An 11,922-nucleotide genomic window follows, 5' to 3' on the forward strand; every position below is an offset into this window, starting at 1 on the left:
CTCGTATGGCGAAAAACACGTTAGTCACAGTAGAAAGGAGTCGTGGGACGATGAATGTCTTGTGTTGTTCATTTATTGTCGCCTGCCGTGGCCCATGTGTGGAAACGTTCCCCAATGTTCAGCAAATACAAAAGAGAAGGAGCGGTACGACCGGCAAACGTTGTCACGCGCTTCATTCCGCTGCTTCACAGCTGCTCCCAATGTCCTGAACGGGGTCTTCGTCCTCATCCTCTTTCGGTGTCTCCCGGGAGTCCGACGGTGGCGCTTCAGAGGTCTCCATCGGCTCCTCTGCGGGTTCAGCTTCTGGCTTGGGGTTGGCTTGTGGTTCAGGATGCGGCTGAACATCGGGCTCAGGTTCAGGTTCAGCTTGCTGTTCAAGTTCCGATTCAGGTACAGGGTCAGGTTTGGGTTCTGCTTCAGGTTGCGGTTCCCCTTCAGGTTCGGGCGTTTGATCACCTCTCGCCATCTCCACCTCAGGGAATTTGAAATAGACAACGCGGGTCAAGTTGCGCCATCTTCACATGACTTCAAAATTTCTCATTGGACAAAACCAGTCTTTGCTCTGAAACGGTTGGTCCCGGTGTTCATGAGGGAGATCCATTTTCTGGTTTTTGACACTTGCGCTGGATTTGGCCCAGGGCACGACGGTTAACCATAGCAAAGTTTTAACGTCCAAATAGGGGACTTCAACTATTTCTTTTGGCGATGTTGATTGTATTTGCAGATTGGAAAACGACCAAACTCGTTTTTGTCTTTCCAACCGTTTGTGAAGAAAGCCACGTTTAGCAGACCTTACCTCCAAGGGGACTTGGACCGTCTCCTCACGTCTCACGATATCTGCTTGCTCCTGCTCCATGGCTTGCTCCTGGTCCTCCTCCTCCTCCAGCTGCTGCTGCTCCTCCTCCTCCTCCACATCTTCCTCCTCCTCCTCCATTGCCGCCGCCACCTCCCGCTCCTCCACCAAATGAGTCGTGACGGTGCGCGTTTCCTGCTGCTGGGCTTGGGCTTGCGCTCGCTCAGCGGCCGCAGAAAGGCCGTCTCTCTCCGCGTGGGGGGCGTCCTTCTTCGCGGGCTCCGCTGGCTTGGCTTCGGCTTTTTTGCTGGCTTCCAGGACCGCCATGATGGAGGCTGGGATGTGAGCTTGCTGTCGGATCAGAGCGCAAGAAATAAACGAATACTCATTAAATGGGCCGTTTGTCTCCTTGTGCCCCGACGACTGCATTTGAATTTGAAACTGGTCTCGGAGGACAGGCCCTCCATGCATTGCGCAATGCAAAACAAAATCATACATTGGACAATACACACAGAACAATAAGTGCCATCTATATTCTGGCTGGCAACCCGGCGAGGGTGTACCCCGACTACTGCCTGTTGAGTGTGTGTTAAAAATGGTGGACAATGGTGCAGTTTGAGGCCTTCCTAGAAGTTTCGGCGGGGACGGACGGTACTCGCCTGGTGCGGCGTGAAGGACCGGACGTGGTGCAGCAGGGGTTCCCTCATCTCGGGGCAGCGTTCAAAGACGCTGGCGAGCTGCGCGTGAGGCAGCTGCAGGAGGACGCTGTAGGACTGCGGTTTGGTTCTCTGGCAGCATTTGACGAAGCCCTCCCACACCTTGGGGTACTTCCACACCTTCGGGGGGTGAAAGACGCCGTCACGTCACCTCTCATATCATCCGCTCGTCGTCGGAAAGCTGACAATGGCGAGCGCGATGCCCCGATTGGGCTGGGGCGCAGCATCCGTCTCAAGATTCTCCATTGTCGGCGCGAGGCGATTCCGGGAGCCCGAAATTGAGAAGCGGGCCGAAGGAAAGGGAACAATGACGGCGGCAAAGGCGAGAGGCGACGTTGACCTGCTTGACGATGAGCCTGGCCAGGATGTTCATGACGAAGCCGCAGAGTCGCGGGTACATGGTGAGCGACTGGATGACGGTCCTCATCAGCAGGATGGGCAGCGGGCTGTGCTCCATCAGCTGCTGCATCACCACCGCCAGAACCTCCGACGTGTAAACGTTCTTCTCGCTGAAGCACAGGTTGGTTGCTAAAGGTTGAAGAAAAAAAAATGAAGGGGGGGGGATTTCAGAAATTTCGGGGTTGAACGTTCGATCAACTTTGAACCTTTTATGATGGACTTCATGTCGCATTTGATGGAGTCGATATTGTGCAAGGCGATCAGCAGGTCTCCTGGCGTCAGAGGGGACACCGATGAGCTGCCCTCACCTGAAGAACCACACACACACACGCGCAATGTCAACGTCATATAATAAGATTTTTTTTTAAACTTTATTTGTCTCACAATGGAGAAATTCTCAAAGCAGCTTCACTGCACTGCCAAATAATCTTGATAAAAATAAGATGCAATCCATGTGCCGTAACGGTGCAGATTCTCCAACTTGTGTGCTGTCCTGTCAATGACGCCATTTCCTTCTCTTCTTCTTGGGCTGGAGGCTGACCGCCGTGTGTCACACGCTCCTTGGGCGTTGGGCAAGATGCTCGCCAAGACAACTAAGCCGTGCCCGTTTGCCGCCGTGCGGAAGCGGGAAACTTTCCCCGTCGTCTGCGGCGCGAGCTCTTACTGTGCTGGGTGCCCAGGAGGCGGTTGAAGACCTCCTTGACCACGATGGGGTTGAGTTTGATCAGCTTGGGAAGCGCCTGGACGACTTCGTTCTTCCACCGCAAAACAAAGCAAAAAGTTGCAGTCGCGCCCGGAAACGGAACCATTTTGCACCCGACTCATTGAAGAACATCATGAGCGAGTTGAGGAGAAGCTGGTGTCCCTTGAGCGGCGCCGTATGCGAAGCCTTCCGTGGCTGGCGTTACCTTTTCAAGGCCGTTGATGACTGGGATGAGGAAGCGAACGTCCGGCACGCGCTTATGGTAAAGGTCCCGCACCCGCTCCACCAGCTCCGGAGACGGAGGCACTGCGCGCCGGGAGGGCAGACTCGGTCAATTCCCAGTTTCGCCCCATCCGACGCGGCGGCCGTCGGAGGCTTACCTTTGTCCGTCAAAATGTGCAGGCAGCGGGTGACGAGCGTCTCCGCGCCCTTGGGGCAGTTTTCCACCAGGAGCAGAAGCTCGGGAGAGTTCATGCCCATCCCGCGGATCTGTCGTTCAAACAGACGTCTTGCGCGCTTAACAGGAAATAACTTCACCGTCGTACGTGGCAAGTCTGTCTCGGTGACGTCTTGGGGACACACTTTGAAGGTTTGAAGCGGTTGCCACTCGCCTTCGCCGCGGGGGGCCAAAGACGAGCGCGAGCCGCCAACCCGTCCGCCGTTTGCGGAGTTGCCAAACACTTGCGAGGACTCGGACGGAAAGCCACTTACGGGGAGCTCGATGGCTCGAAGCACGCTGCGCTTGATGTCGGCGATGGCCTCCGTGTAGACGGACGCCAGCTCGTGCACCAGCTTGTGGTTCAACGGCAGCAGAGACAAGTAGAGGAAGAGGCACTGGCGCACCGTCTCTTCGGTCCAGGGGGACGCCACCTCTGCGACCCCCGAGCAAACAGGTGGCGCCGTTGAGTTTAGAAGCGCGCAAACGGGCCCACCTTGAGGAGCGGCGGCGGCGGCGGCGTCTGGCCCCCACCTGTGTCTTTGTCGGCCCCGAAGAGCAGTGACGGGGGGTTGGGGTGGACCAGGAGTTGCATGTAGTTCAGGGCAAACTTCTCAATGTAGTCCCGGAGGTGGTCTTTCTCGTACATGCGCTTCAGAAAGGCCAGGGCGGTGGAGCGCACCTGAAAAGAGGTCCAAAACATCTCCTTTCAAGTCAAGCGTGCTGCGAAGCGCGGCTGCCATTTTGTTTTTGTTTTTTGCCCACAGTGGCCAACAAAACAGCTCGACTTTGTTGACGGGCGGCTTTGAAAGGAGAGGCCGTTTCATTCAATCTGTTGCCACCTTCTCTTTTTCATGCGAGCTGAGATCCAGGAGCACGTGCAGGTACTGGAACTGCCTGGAAGGCCGCTTGACGATGAGTTCCTTCAGCGTGGTCATGCCTAAATACACCCGCGACTGCAACGAGAGAGGAACGGGAAACAGCTGAGTGCCACGCCGCCACGCCGCCGTCTTCCCGTCGGCGACGCACCTCGTCCTCGCAGTAACGCCGGATGACTTCCAGCGCCGACTCGGTGATGATGGGAGCCTCCAGTACCAGTTTGGTGAAGAGCCTTCCCCCCCGTGACAACAAATGTTGACTCCAGAGTTTTGTGAGCATTTTGTAGCGAAGGAGGGGCGGCTCCTCACCCGTCCTTCTGCTCGGGCTTCTCCTGCAGTCCGGAGAGCAGCGTGTACAGACACTGGTCGTAGCTGTCCAGCAGGCCCGAGGGCAGCTGGCTCAGGTAGGTGTTGTACTCTTGATAGAGCAGCGAAAAGGCCAGCTCGCTGCGGCTGCGGATGTCCTCCAGAATGAAGTGCAGCACGTCCTCTTTCATGATGCCCTCAAACTGCGTCACCAGCTTGGAGAGGAGCTTCACTCGCACCTGATGACGACGACGACAAAATCGCATCGGCTTTTCTTTTTGACCCCTTTGTGTGACTTCTACTGACGACCTACTACACACACACACACACACAATGGTCCATAAGAAATGGGGAGCGGTGGCTTACGTGGGACATTCCGCTTTGCGTGATGGTCTTTTCAGAGTGAAGGATGCGCTTGACGGTCTTGGACGTTAAGCGTTCAATCTGCGTCTCGGATAGAGGCTGGATCACATCCGCCAGCCTGAAGACTTTCTTCCTGCCGGTCAGGCCCGCCAATCTGCTCAACGGGGAAGGGGAGAAGACCGAGACGGTCGGGAGGCGGTCGGGAGGCGGCGATTGCCGGCGATTGCGGATCTGACTTGGTTTGCGCCGACGGAAGGATGGGCTCGGGAAGCCTCTTGACGGCGGCGAGGCTGGGAGCCTTTTCCTTTTCCGAGTAGCCGCCCACTACGGAGATGGCCTGGCCCACCATCACTTTGCGCTTGATCAGCGAGTCGCCGCTGCCCGCGTCGTCTTCGTTGGCGCCCTCTTTGCCCACCTCGTTCTCTCTGGCTTTGCACTCCTCTAGGCCTGCAGAGAGGGCGGGCGGGCAAAAAAGAAAAAAGAAAAAAGAAAGCTATGGCATATTTCCCAGAATCAAAGCTGTCCGACAAAATTCGACAGTTTTCTCCACGGGAAAATCAAAGACTTTCATTGCGGGGTTTCTAAGATTGGCGGACCGACCTGGCCCGATCCCGGCGGCGGTCATCTGCGTGGCCATCAGCCGGGCCAAATGCTTGATTTGCGCGTCGGTGCCGGCCGACTCCACGGGCGTGTACGTGGCCTGGAAGGACGCCGGCATGGTGTCGGGCAGATACACCATGCTGATCAGCACCTGCGCAAAGAGGCGGACGGGCGTCAGCGTCGGCTTCGGCGCGTGCGAAAAGCGCCCCCCACCCCCCACCCCCGCTCACCAGATTGGCGACGTTGTCGGCGTTGAGGAGCGGGCGCAGGAAGTCGGCGGTCAGGTCAATGGCGGACTGCGCCACAGGAAGCGCAGCGGGCTTGGGGGCCGAGAGAGGAGCCGGCTCCTCCTTGTCCTCGTCGTCTTCCATCAGGGTTTGCTCTGAACGCGCAGCAGAGGCCAAAGTCAGGAGTACGAGACGCACACACGGGGCCACGCCGTACAACGGGGCCGTGCGCATCCAAAGAAATGGTCGCCGCGCGACTGATGTCGCCCTGCGCCCCATGACCTCGCCGCACCGATGGACTCTCGCGTTTGCGCGGCGCTCACCCAACTTGACCTTCTTCCCCTCCGTGTACTGCTCGTGCCGCGGCCTCTTGCGCAGCTCCCTCGGCGGCGGCGTGCAGCGCGTGATCTCGCCCTGGGGCATGCCCAGGTCCAGCAGCAAGGTGCTGATCTGGCCCTGGAACTCCAGACTGGACGGATGCTTGAGCACGGCCACCAGGTGCAGCTTGAGGTTCTTTCGCACGCTGCTCACCTGCGACTTGGCCAGCGTAGGCGGAAGATTAGCTGCAAAGAAGGGAAAAAAAACACATCAACAACAAAAGGTGACCAAATGGAACCGGATGGTCCACGTCGGCCGCTTGCTGACTCACCGTGCAAGGTCTCGTACGCCTGAACCACCTTGGACATAAACATGGGCCTCTGGCGGGCGATGGTGGCCAGGGAGCCCAACGCGGTGGTCAGGTTAATGCTGGAAATGGCGGGATGCACCATGAACTTCAGCAGCTTGTCCAGAGCTGATTTTCCCTCCTCGCACAAAACATCTGCGCAGGAAAACGTGGACAATTGAGTCGTTGACGTCAATTGAGAAGACACGACTCCACTCGGGTAGACTTCTAACATTGTCGTTTGAATAGCACAACAATGGCAATATAAAATCAAATCAATCGCATCGGTGGGCCAATTGGAAATGTGACTGCTTCAAGAAACTGTCCCGTTGCTCATCTCGTTCAAGTTACGGGGGGGTCAATTCATGGCCCGATATGTCGGAATTGAGCCGTCAGTGCTTCGGGCCATGTTTCGCCTTCTCGTCTTCCTACCGTAGCGGATGTACGCGTGGTCCTTGGGTACTTTGTCCAAGCTGATGTCGCTCTCCTGCCGCTTGGGCACATCCGAGTCGACCACGCGAGGCGACAGGGTGACGATGAGCGACTCGGTGAATTTGATGGCGTGAGTGCGCACGCCGTCGTTCTCCGAGTCCAGCAGTGCCAGGACGTCGCCCTTCATCTGCGTCACCATCTCCCAGCAGGCCTCCTGCATATCTGACACGGCTTTGGCCCGCACCAGCCACTGGTGCCCAAAGATAAAACATGTTGTGGACAACTTTAAGTTCGACAAGGTCTCTCACCAATCAATCAATGATCATATATAGATATATAAATTGTTGCACCTGCTAAAATGCAAACATTTCCACCAAGCTACTCTTGCCTGTAAAGATTTTTAGTTTTTTTTTTTGGTGTAACCAGAGAGACATCTATATGAGTCTTTGTTTGTTTTTTTTTTTGTCGAAAACTTACCTGTAGCGTAACCTTGTACATCTGCGTGAGTGTGAGAATGGCTTTCTTCACCACGTTAACGCTGTCATCCTTGAGCAGCATGTTCAAGTTTGCGATTAGCCTGAGGAGCAGCTCATTGTCTCGCTTACTGGAAAAACAAAATATTAAAAAAAAAATAAAAATTAAAAAGAAAAACATGAGCAGAGCGCAAAACAATCGATCTCTGACTGGAGCTCTGACTGCACCCACCATGCTTCCTCGATAAAGCCGATGACAAACTTTCGTACTTCGATGGATTTGTCCGTCTGAAAGGCGATTATCTCCTGAAAGGTAAAGAAGAAGAAAAAAAGCTTCAATGCATGATGGCATCATGATATGATGCATGCTCACGTGCACCCTTACATCCAGGAAATTGTCAAGGAGAGATGGATCTTTGTTGATGATTAGCTCCTGGACCTGGAAAATGAACACACACACACATAAATTTTCTTATTTTATATATACACGGCTTTGTGCAAGCACCATTCATTTGCAGTTTGGACGCAAAAGGGTGCATCGGAATTGCAGAGAACACCTAAAGGAAGTTGCTCAGTATGGTACAAGTCACTTATTCTCAGAGGACCGGGTGTTCAAATGTGTGTAGCACCGCACCCCACTCTACTTCCCAGGGAAGAACAGACCTGTTTGAGCACAGCCAGCTTCGCATCTGTGGGAATCAAGGCAGCCTGGTTCAAAAGATCCACGACCTGAAAGCAGACAGAGTTCATTGCATGCTCCGGCTGCATTTTAGTATTCTAATCCTATGGACCAGTGTTTCCCAACCCTCTCTCACGGCACATTGGTTGGGAATCACTGCGAGAGAGACTCATGTTTACCCTTTCACTCGTGGTCATGTCGATGACATTGTGTGCGTCTCCGTCTTCTGCGGAGAACTCCATGATGCCGTCGGGCTTCCTTTATTTACTCGGCGTAGAAAACACCATAACCCCAATTCTGATTACAGGCACATAAAACTGACAGCCGTGAATCAAAGAAACACAACCACGAATAGGAAGTGACAATCTTGTTTACTGCTAACACGCTAACTAGCGCCATGCTAACTACCGAACACACTTAGCGATACAATTGGAAGAGTGTGACAAATGTGGATCCCTAAATAACACGCGCGTATCCTGACACATTCATTCAAAAGTTTGAATACCTTAAAGTCAATGAAAGCGAAGCTTAGTTGGCCGTCAGTGAATGAAGTGGCTTCTGGCAAGCAGCGGCTTTTTTTTCTTCTTCTTCGTGTTTTGAAAACGTGAAGTGCGCAGCCACACACTGCCCCCAGCGAGACTCGTTGCGCATTACAGGAGAGTACTTTGCATCGCTTGTTCTAGTTTAGGAAACTGTGAGAGCGGCCTCCTCTTTCCCGCGTGTTCCTTGAATTTCGGACGAGGAGAATGCCTTTATTTGGTTCTTCATATAAATGGAATCGATGAACAGTTTCTTCAAAGCTTTTAATAACAGAATATTCCGGGCACCCGCGAATTATAGACAATGTTGCTGTGCGTCACGAGTGCGAAGCAGGAAGACATTCACAGCATTTTTATACCATCAGAAGGGCGGCACCGGGGCACAAAGTGTGATAGAACTTTTGTTCCTCCGAAACCGATTCTCAGCTTGGCGCATTCCAAAGTTTGCGCGTCTTCAGTAGGAAGTATTCCAATTCTAGGTGATGATTGTTGAAAGCTACACTGCGGGCACGGGAAAGTTATACAGCATGAGCAAATATGAGCGCAATACAGACTTCAGTAGCTACACCCCATTCCGTTTAGCTAAAACCGTAACCCCCAATCATTAACACTCTGTAGAGCAAGCAGAGCGCCACTTTACCGCCGAAAACAGGGGTGGGCAATTATTTTTTGCATAGAGCCGCATGAGAACCAGAAAATATTATGGAGGGCCGGATCAAAAGGGTGAACTAAATTCAACATAATATTAAGATAAGATAAGATAAGATATCCTTTATTCGTCCCACACTGGGGAAATTTACAATTTATTAATTGGATTTCTTAATTTAAAAAGCAAGATTTCGCAGTTTTTGCCACGTTTAACAGACTTTAAGAGTATATTATTCCGTCGTATCGAACAGGATTTGCTTGACTTGGCGCTACTGCGGGCTTCCGTATCGTCTCCTCCTTCCTCCCTATGCTCTGCAACTTCAAGTAACTGTGCCAGCTGGCGTTGAAATGCCTGTCATCACAAGTCCAAAAGAAATGAATGCAGTCATTGACTTCGGACCTTGTGGACCAACCTTCGGGGGGCCGGATTAAAAAGACAAATGGGCCGGATTTGGCCCGCGGGCCGTAGTTTGCTCACCTCTGGCCTAAAAGGAGACTCAACAGAGAAAAATAACATAATCAGAAGGGGGCGGGGGGCAATCGATCGCGTTCGGCAACAAATGGAAATTTGAAGACCAGTCAATTCCGAGACTTTACCCCATTTGAGCAGCAAAAGATTAAAAAGAGTTGACGGCCCTTAACGGACTTTTTGCCGGTGCGGGAGGAAAGCCGAGCGTGAAAAGCGGGCCTGCTTCGTTGTACTTTGCTTTTGCCCGAGTGGCAAGATGCGGAGGCATCACCGGACCTTCTGCCCCCTTGTGGCAGAGCGTCCGATGGGTGCGCCTGTTCCAATGAATGCTCATCTTTGGACGGCCGAAGCCAATCTGGGTCATCTGCCTGCCGCCGCGTCACGCTTCCGTTGCTGACGGAATGCCCGTCTGCCTTGCGGAATCCGAGTCCTTGTTTTTGGGCCCTGCGCGCGCCCCCGAGTGGCTTTGCTCCTCTTTGGTTGCGCCGGGTCGGGTCCTCTTGCTCGGCCGCAGCGATTTGAGCAGCAGGGGCCGCAGCGAGCGGACGGATCGGGCGCCGGAGCTCGGCGCGGTTGGCTCGTTGATGTGCCGGACGCTCGGGCGGCAGCGCAGCGCTTGGACGAAAACCCGTCGGAAGTGGCGGGAAGACACGTTGTACAGGAAGGGGTTGAGGGCCGAGCTGAGGTAGAAGAAGGTGTCGGCCACCGGGTGCAGGGCCACGTAGCCGCGCAAGTAGGCCGCGCTCCAGCGCGACTTGGGCGCGCCGGCCATCATCAGGCGCCGCACCTGGCTGGGGAACCAGCACAGCAGCAAGGAGCCCACGATCAGGCCTGAGGGCACACAAACGCAAATGGCCTGTCAAAGTGAAGACGAAACGGTTTTCGGACTCCAAGGCTGAAGAGCGTGCCGAAACCTACCCAGGAAAATGATGGTCTGCTTCCTGGCCATCTTCATCTTTGTACTTTCATGCTTGGACGTCTTTGCATCTAGGCCACTTCCTCGGTCCGAAGAGCCCCCGGATTCCCTCAGGACCAGGATCATGGCCCGACACATGAAGGCCACGCTGGCCAAAACCAGCATGTAGACCACGAAGGCGAAAAAGACGCTGACTCGGTACATGAGCCAGCGCTCCCTCAGGTTGGTGCAGAAGGTCAGGTTGTGGACGGGCCCGTCCGCCGACGCCGGGATGTAGCCCTGGGTCCCCGTGGCCACCAGCAGCGGCAGCGCCACCAGGACGGACACCAGCCAGGCCGAGGCGATCAAGGCCGACGTGCGCCGCCCGCCCAGGGCTCTGAATCGGAACGGGTGGCAGATGGCCACGTAGCGCTCGAAGCTCAGCGTGGCCACGTTGAGGATGGTGGCGTAGCTGCACGCCTCAAAGACAAAGTTGTAGACCTTGCAGGCGGCGTCGCCCCCGGACGCCGAGGTGAAGGGGAACCAGATGGTGCTGTAGAGCTCCACGGGCATCCCCACCAGCAGCACCAGAAGGTCCGAACACGCCAGGCTCACCACGTGGTCCGTCACGTTGCGCTGAAGGTAGCCTTTGCGCCGGAGAAGCCCCGCGGCGCGGATGGTGGCGGAGTTGCCCACGATGCCCGTCGCCAGGATGAGGCTGTACAAGACGGTCAGGAAGACTTTGATGCCGGGGTTGGGCTCTAGCCGCCTCCAATCCTTCTCGTCGGGGATCTCCGCGTCCATGTGGCCGCGGGTCGTCTCTCGTCGGCTTCGGGGTGGAAAAACCGGGACCCAAGGCTTCTCGAGACTTCTCGCTCGAAGGGAGCGCAAAAGAAATCCTCACGACCTGGTTCCAATGCTATCCGGACCTCCGCAATTGACCGGCGACCTCTGCGAGGATGTGCCCGGCTTCTTCCGCCAAAGGTCAACTTCGCTAACCTTCGAGACTGTAAATTGTTCCGATTTTCTTCTCTCCTCTTTTCCTATCCGAATTTGAGAAGCTCAAATTCGGATGCCCTCCAGTTGACCTGGTCCAAAGCGCCAGCTACCCGCACGGATGGGATCTGGCAGATGTTTTATACGGCAGCGTGGCGGAAAGGTCTCAGGACTGTCAGGAGACGGAATTATCCGGATAAGAACCTGGTTGTGGAGTTGCAGCTGCTTCCGGTCTTTCTCATGGGCCGTCTCCTTTTCCGCGCCGGTTTGGATTTTGCTCATATCGATTGCGTCTTATCAGTTCCCGGCCGCAGTCGCTGCGATTAGAAGCGGGACCCGAAGGATTCCAAACCGTCTTTCTCTGTGAAGCCTATCATTCGTCTCTTCTCCAGAGAGAGCCCCCCAAGAGAGTCCTCGACACGTCCGCCGCCAAAGTCGACTCCTGTGAAAAAGCAGTGTTGAAACGTGCAGAGCGGAGGGGGGGGGCTGCGCTTAGACAAAAGTCCTCCGCCCCGCCACAAAGGCAGCCCAGTTAAACATTAAACACCATGACAGAGGTTTGCTGTCCTTTCTTATCATTAGCGCTAATGGGCTTGTCGCAGTCCGTGCGACGGGGAGACTTCTCTTCTACATGACTCCGTCGCGGTTTCATTCCCAACTGGATTCAGGTTTTTCCTCAAAAAGGCTCTAAAAGTGAAGCGCCGTC

The 11,922-nt window shown here is 54.8% G+C and overlaps 2 protein-coding genes across 3 annotated transcripts; both read right to left on the reverse strand.

The window, feature by feature from the left end:
* Nucleotides 1–57: 57 nt before the first annotated feature.
* sympk (symplekin) lies at nucleotides 58–8,287 on the reverse strand. 2 transcript variants are annotated; one of them, XM_052081981.1, is made up of 26 exons: nucleotides 8,175–8,287; nucleotides 7,849–7,966; nucleotides 7,654–7,719; nucleotides 7,376–7,429; nucleotides 7,223–7,296; nucleotides 6,995–7,121; nucleotides 6,518–6,767; nucleotides 6,071–6,241; nucleotides 5,745–5,984; nucleotides 5,425–5,576; nucleotides 5,195–5,345; nucleotides 4,831–5,041; nucleotides 4,598–4,748; nucleotides 4,235–4,470; nucleotides 4,077–4,158; nucleotides 3,890–4,003; nucleotides 3,582–3,729; nucleotides 3,323–3,483; nucleotides 2,992–3,100; nucleotides 2,817–2,917; nucleotides 2,573–2,663; nucleotides 2,115–2,216; nucleotides 1,850–2,037; nucleotides 1,453–1,629; nucleotides 797–1,144; nucleotides 58–472 (listed from the first exon to the last, which is right to left on the reverse strand). In XM_052081981.1, exons 2-26 carry the CDS (start codon nucleotides 7,909–7,911, stop codon nucleotides 173–175), a joined length of 3,867 nt encoding a protein of 1,288 aa, XP_051937941.1. In that variant the 5' UTR covers nucleotides 7,912–7,966; nucleotides 8,175–8,287; the 3' UTR covers nucleotides 58–172. The 2 variants fall into 2 exon arrangements, with proteins under 2 accessions (XP_051937941.1, XP_051937942.1); XM_052081982.1 differs by having other exon boundaries at nucleotides 797–1,140; nucleotides 1,449–1,629.
* A 1,365-nt stretch (nucleotides 8,288–9,652) lies between these two features.
* gpr39 (G protein-coupled receptor 39) lies at nucleotides 9,653–11,063 on the reverse strand. Its single transcript, XM_052082020.1, has 2 exons — nucleotides 10,244–11,063; nucleotides 9,653–10,156 (listed from the first exon to the last, which is right to left on the reverse strand). Exons 1-2 carry the CDS (start codon nucleotides 11,022–11,024, stop codon nucleotides 9,705–9,707), a joined length of 1,233 nt encoding a protein of 410 aa, XP_051937980.1. The 5' UTR covers nucleotides 11,025–11,063; the 3' UTR covers nucleotides 9,653–9,704.
* Between the last annotated feature and the right edge of the window lie 859 nt (nucleotides 11,064–11,922).

The sequence above is a fragment of the Hippocampus zosterae genome, chromosome 12, assembly GCF_025434085.1.
Source record: "Hippocampus zosterae strain Florida chromosome 12, ASM2543408v3, whole genome shotgun sequence".
NCBI classification, from domain to species: domain Eukaryota; kingdom Metazoa; phylum Chordata; class Actinopteri; order Syngnathiformes; family Syngnathidae; genus Hippocampus; species Hippocampus zosterae.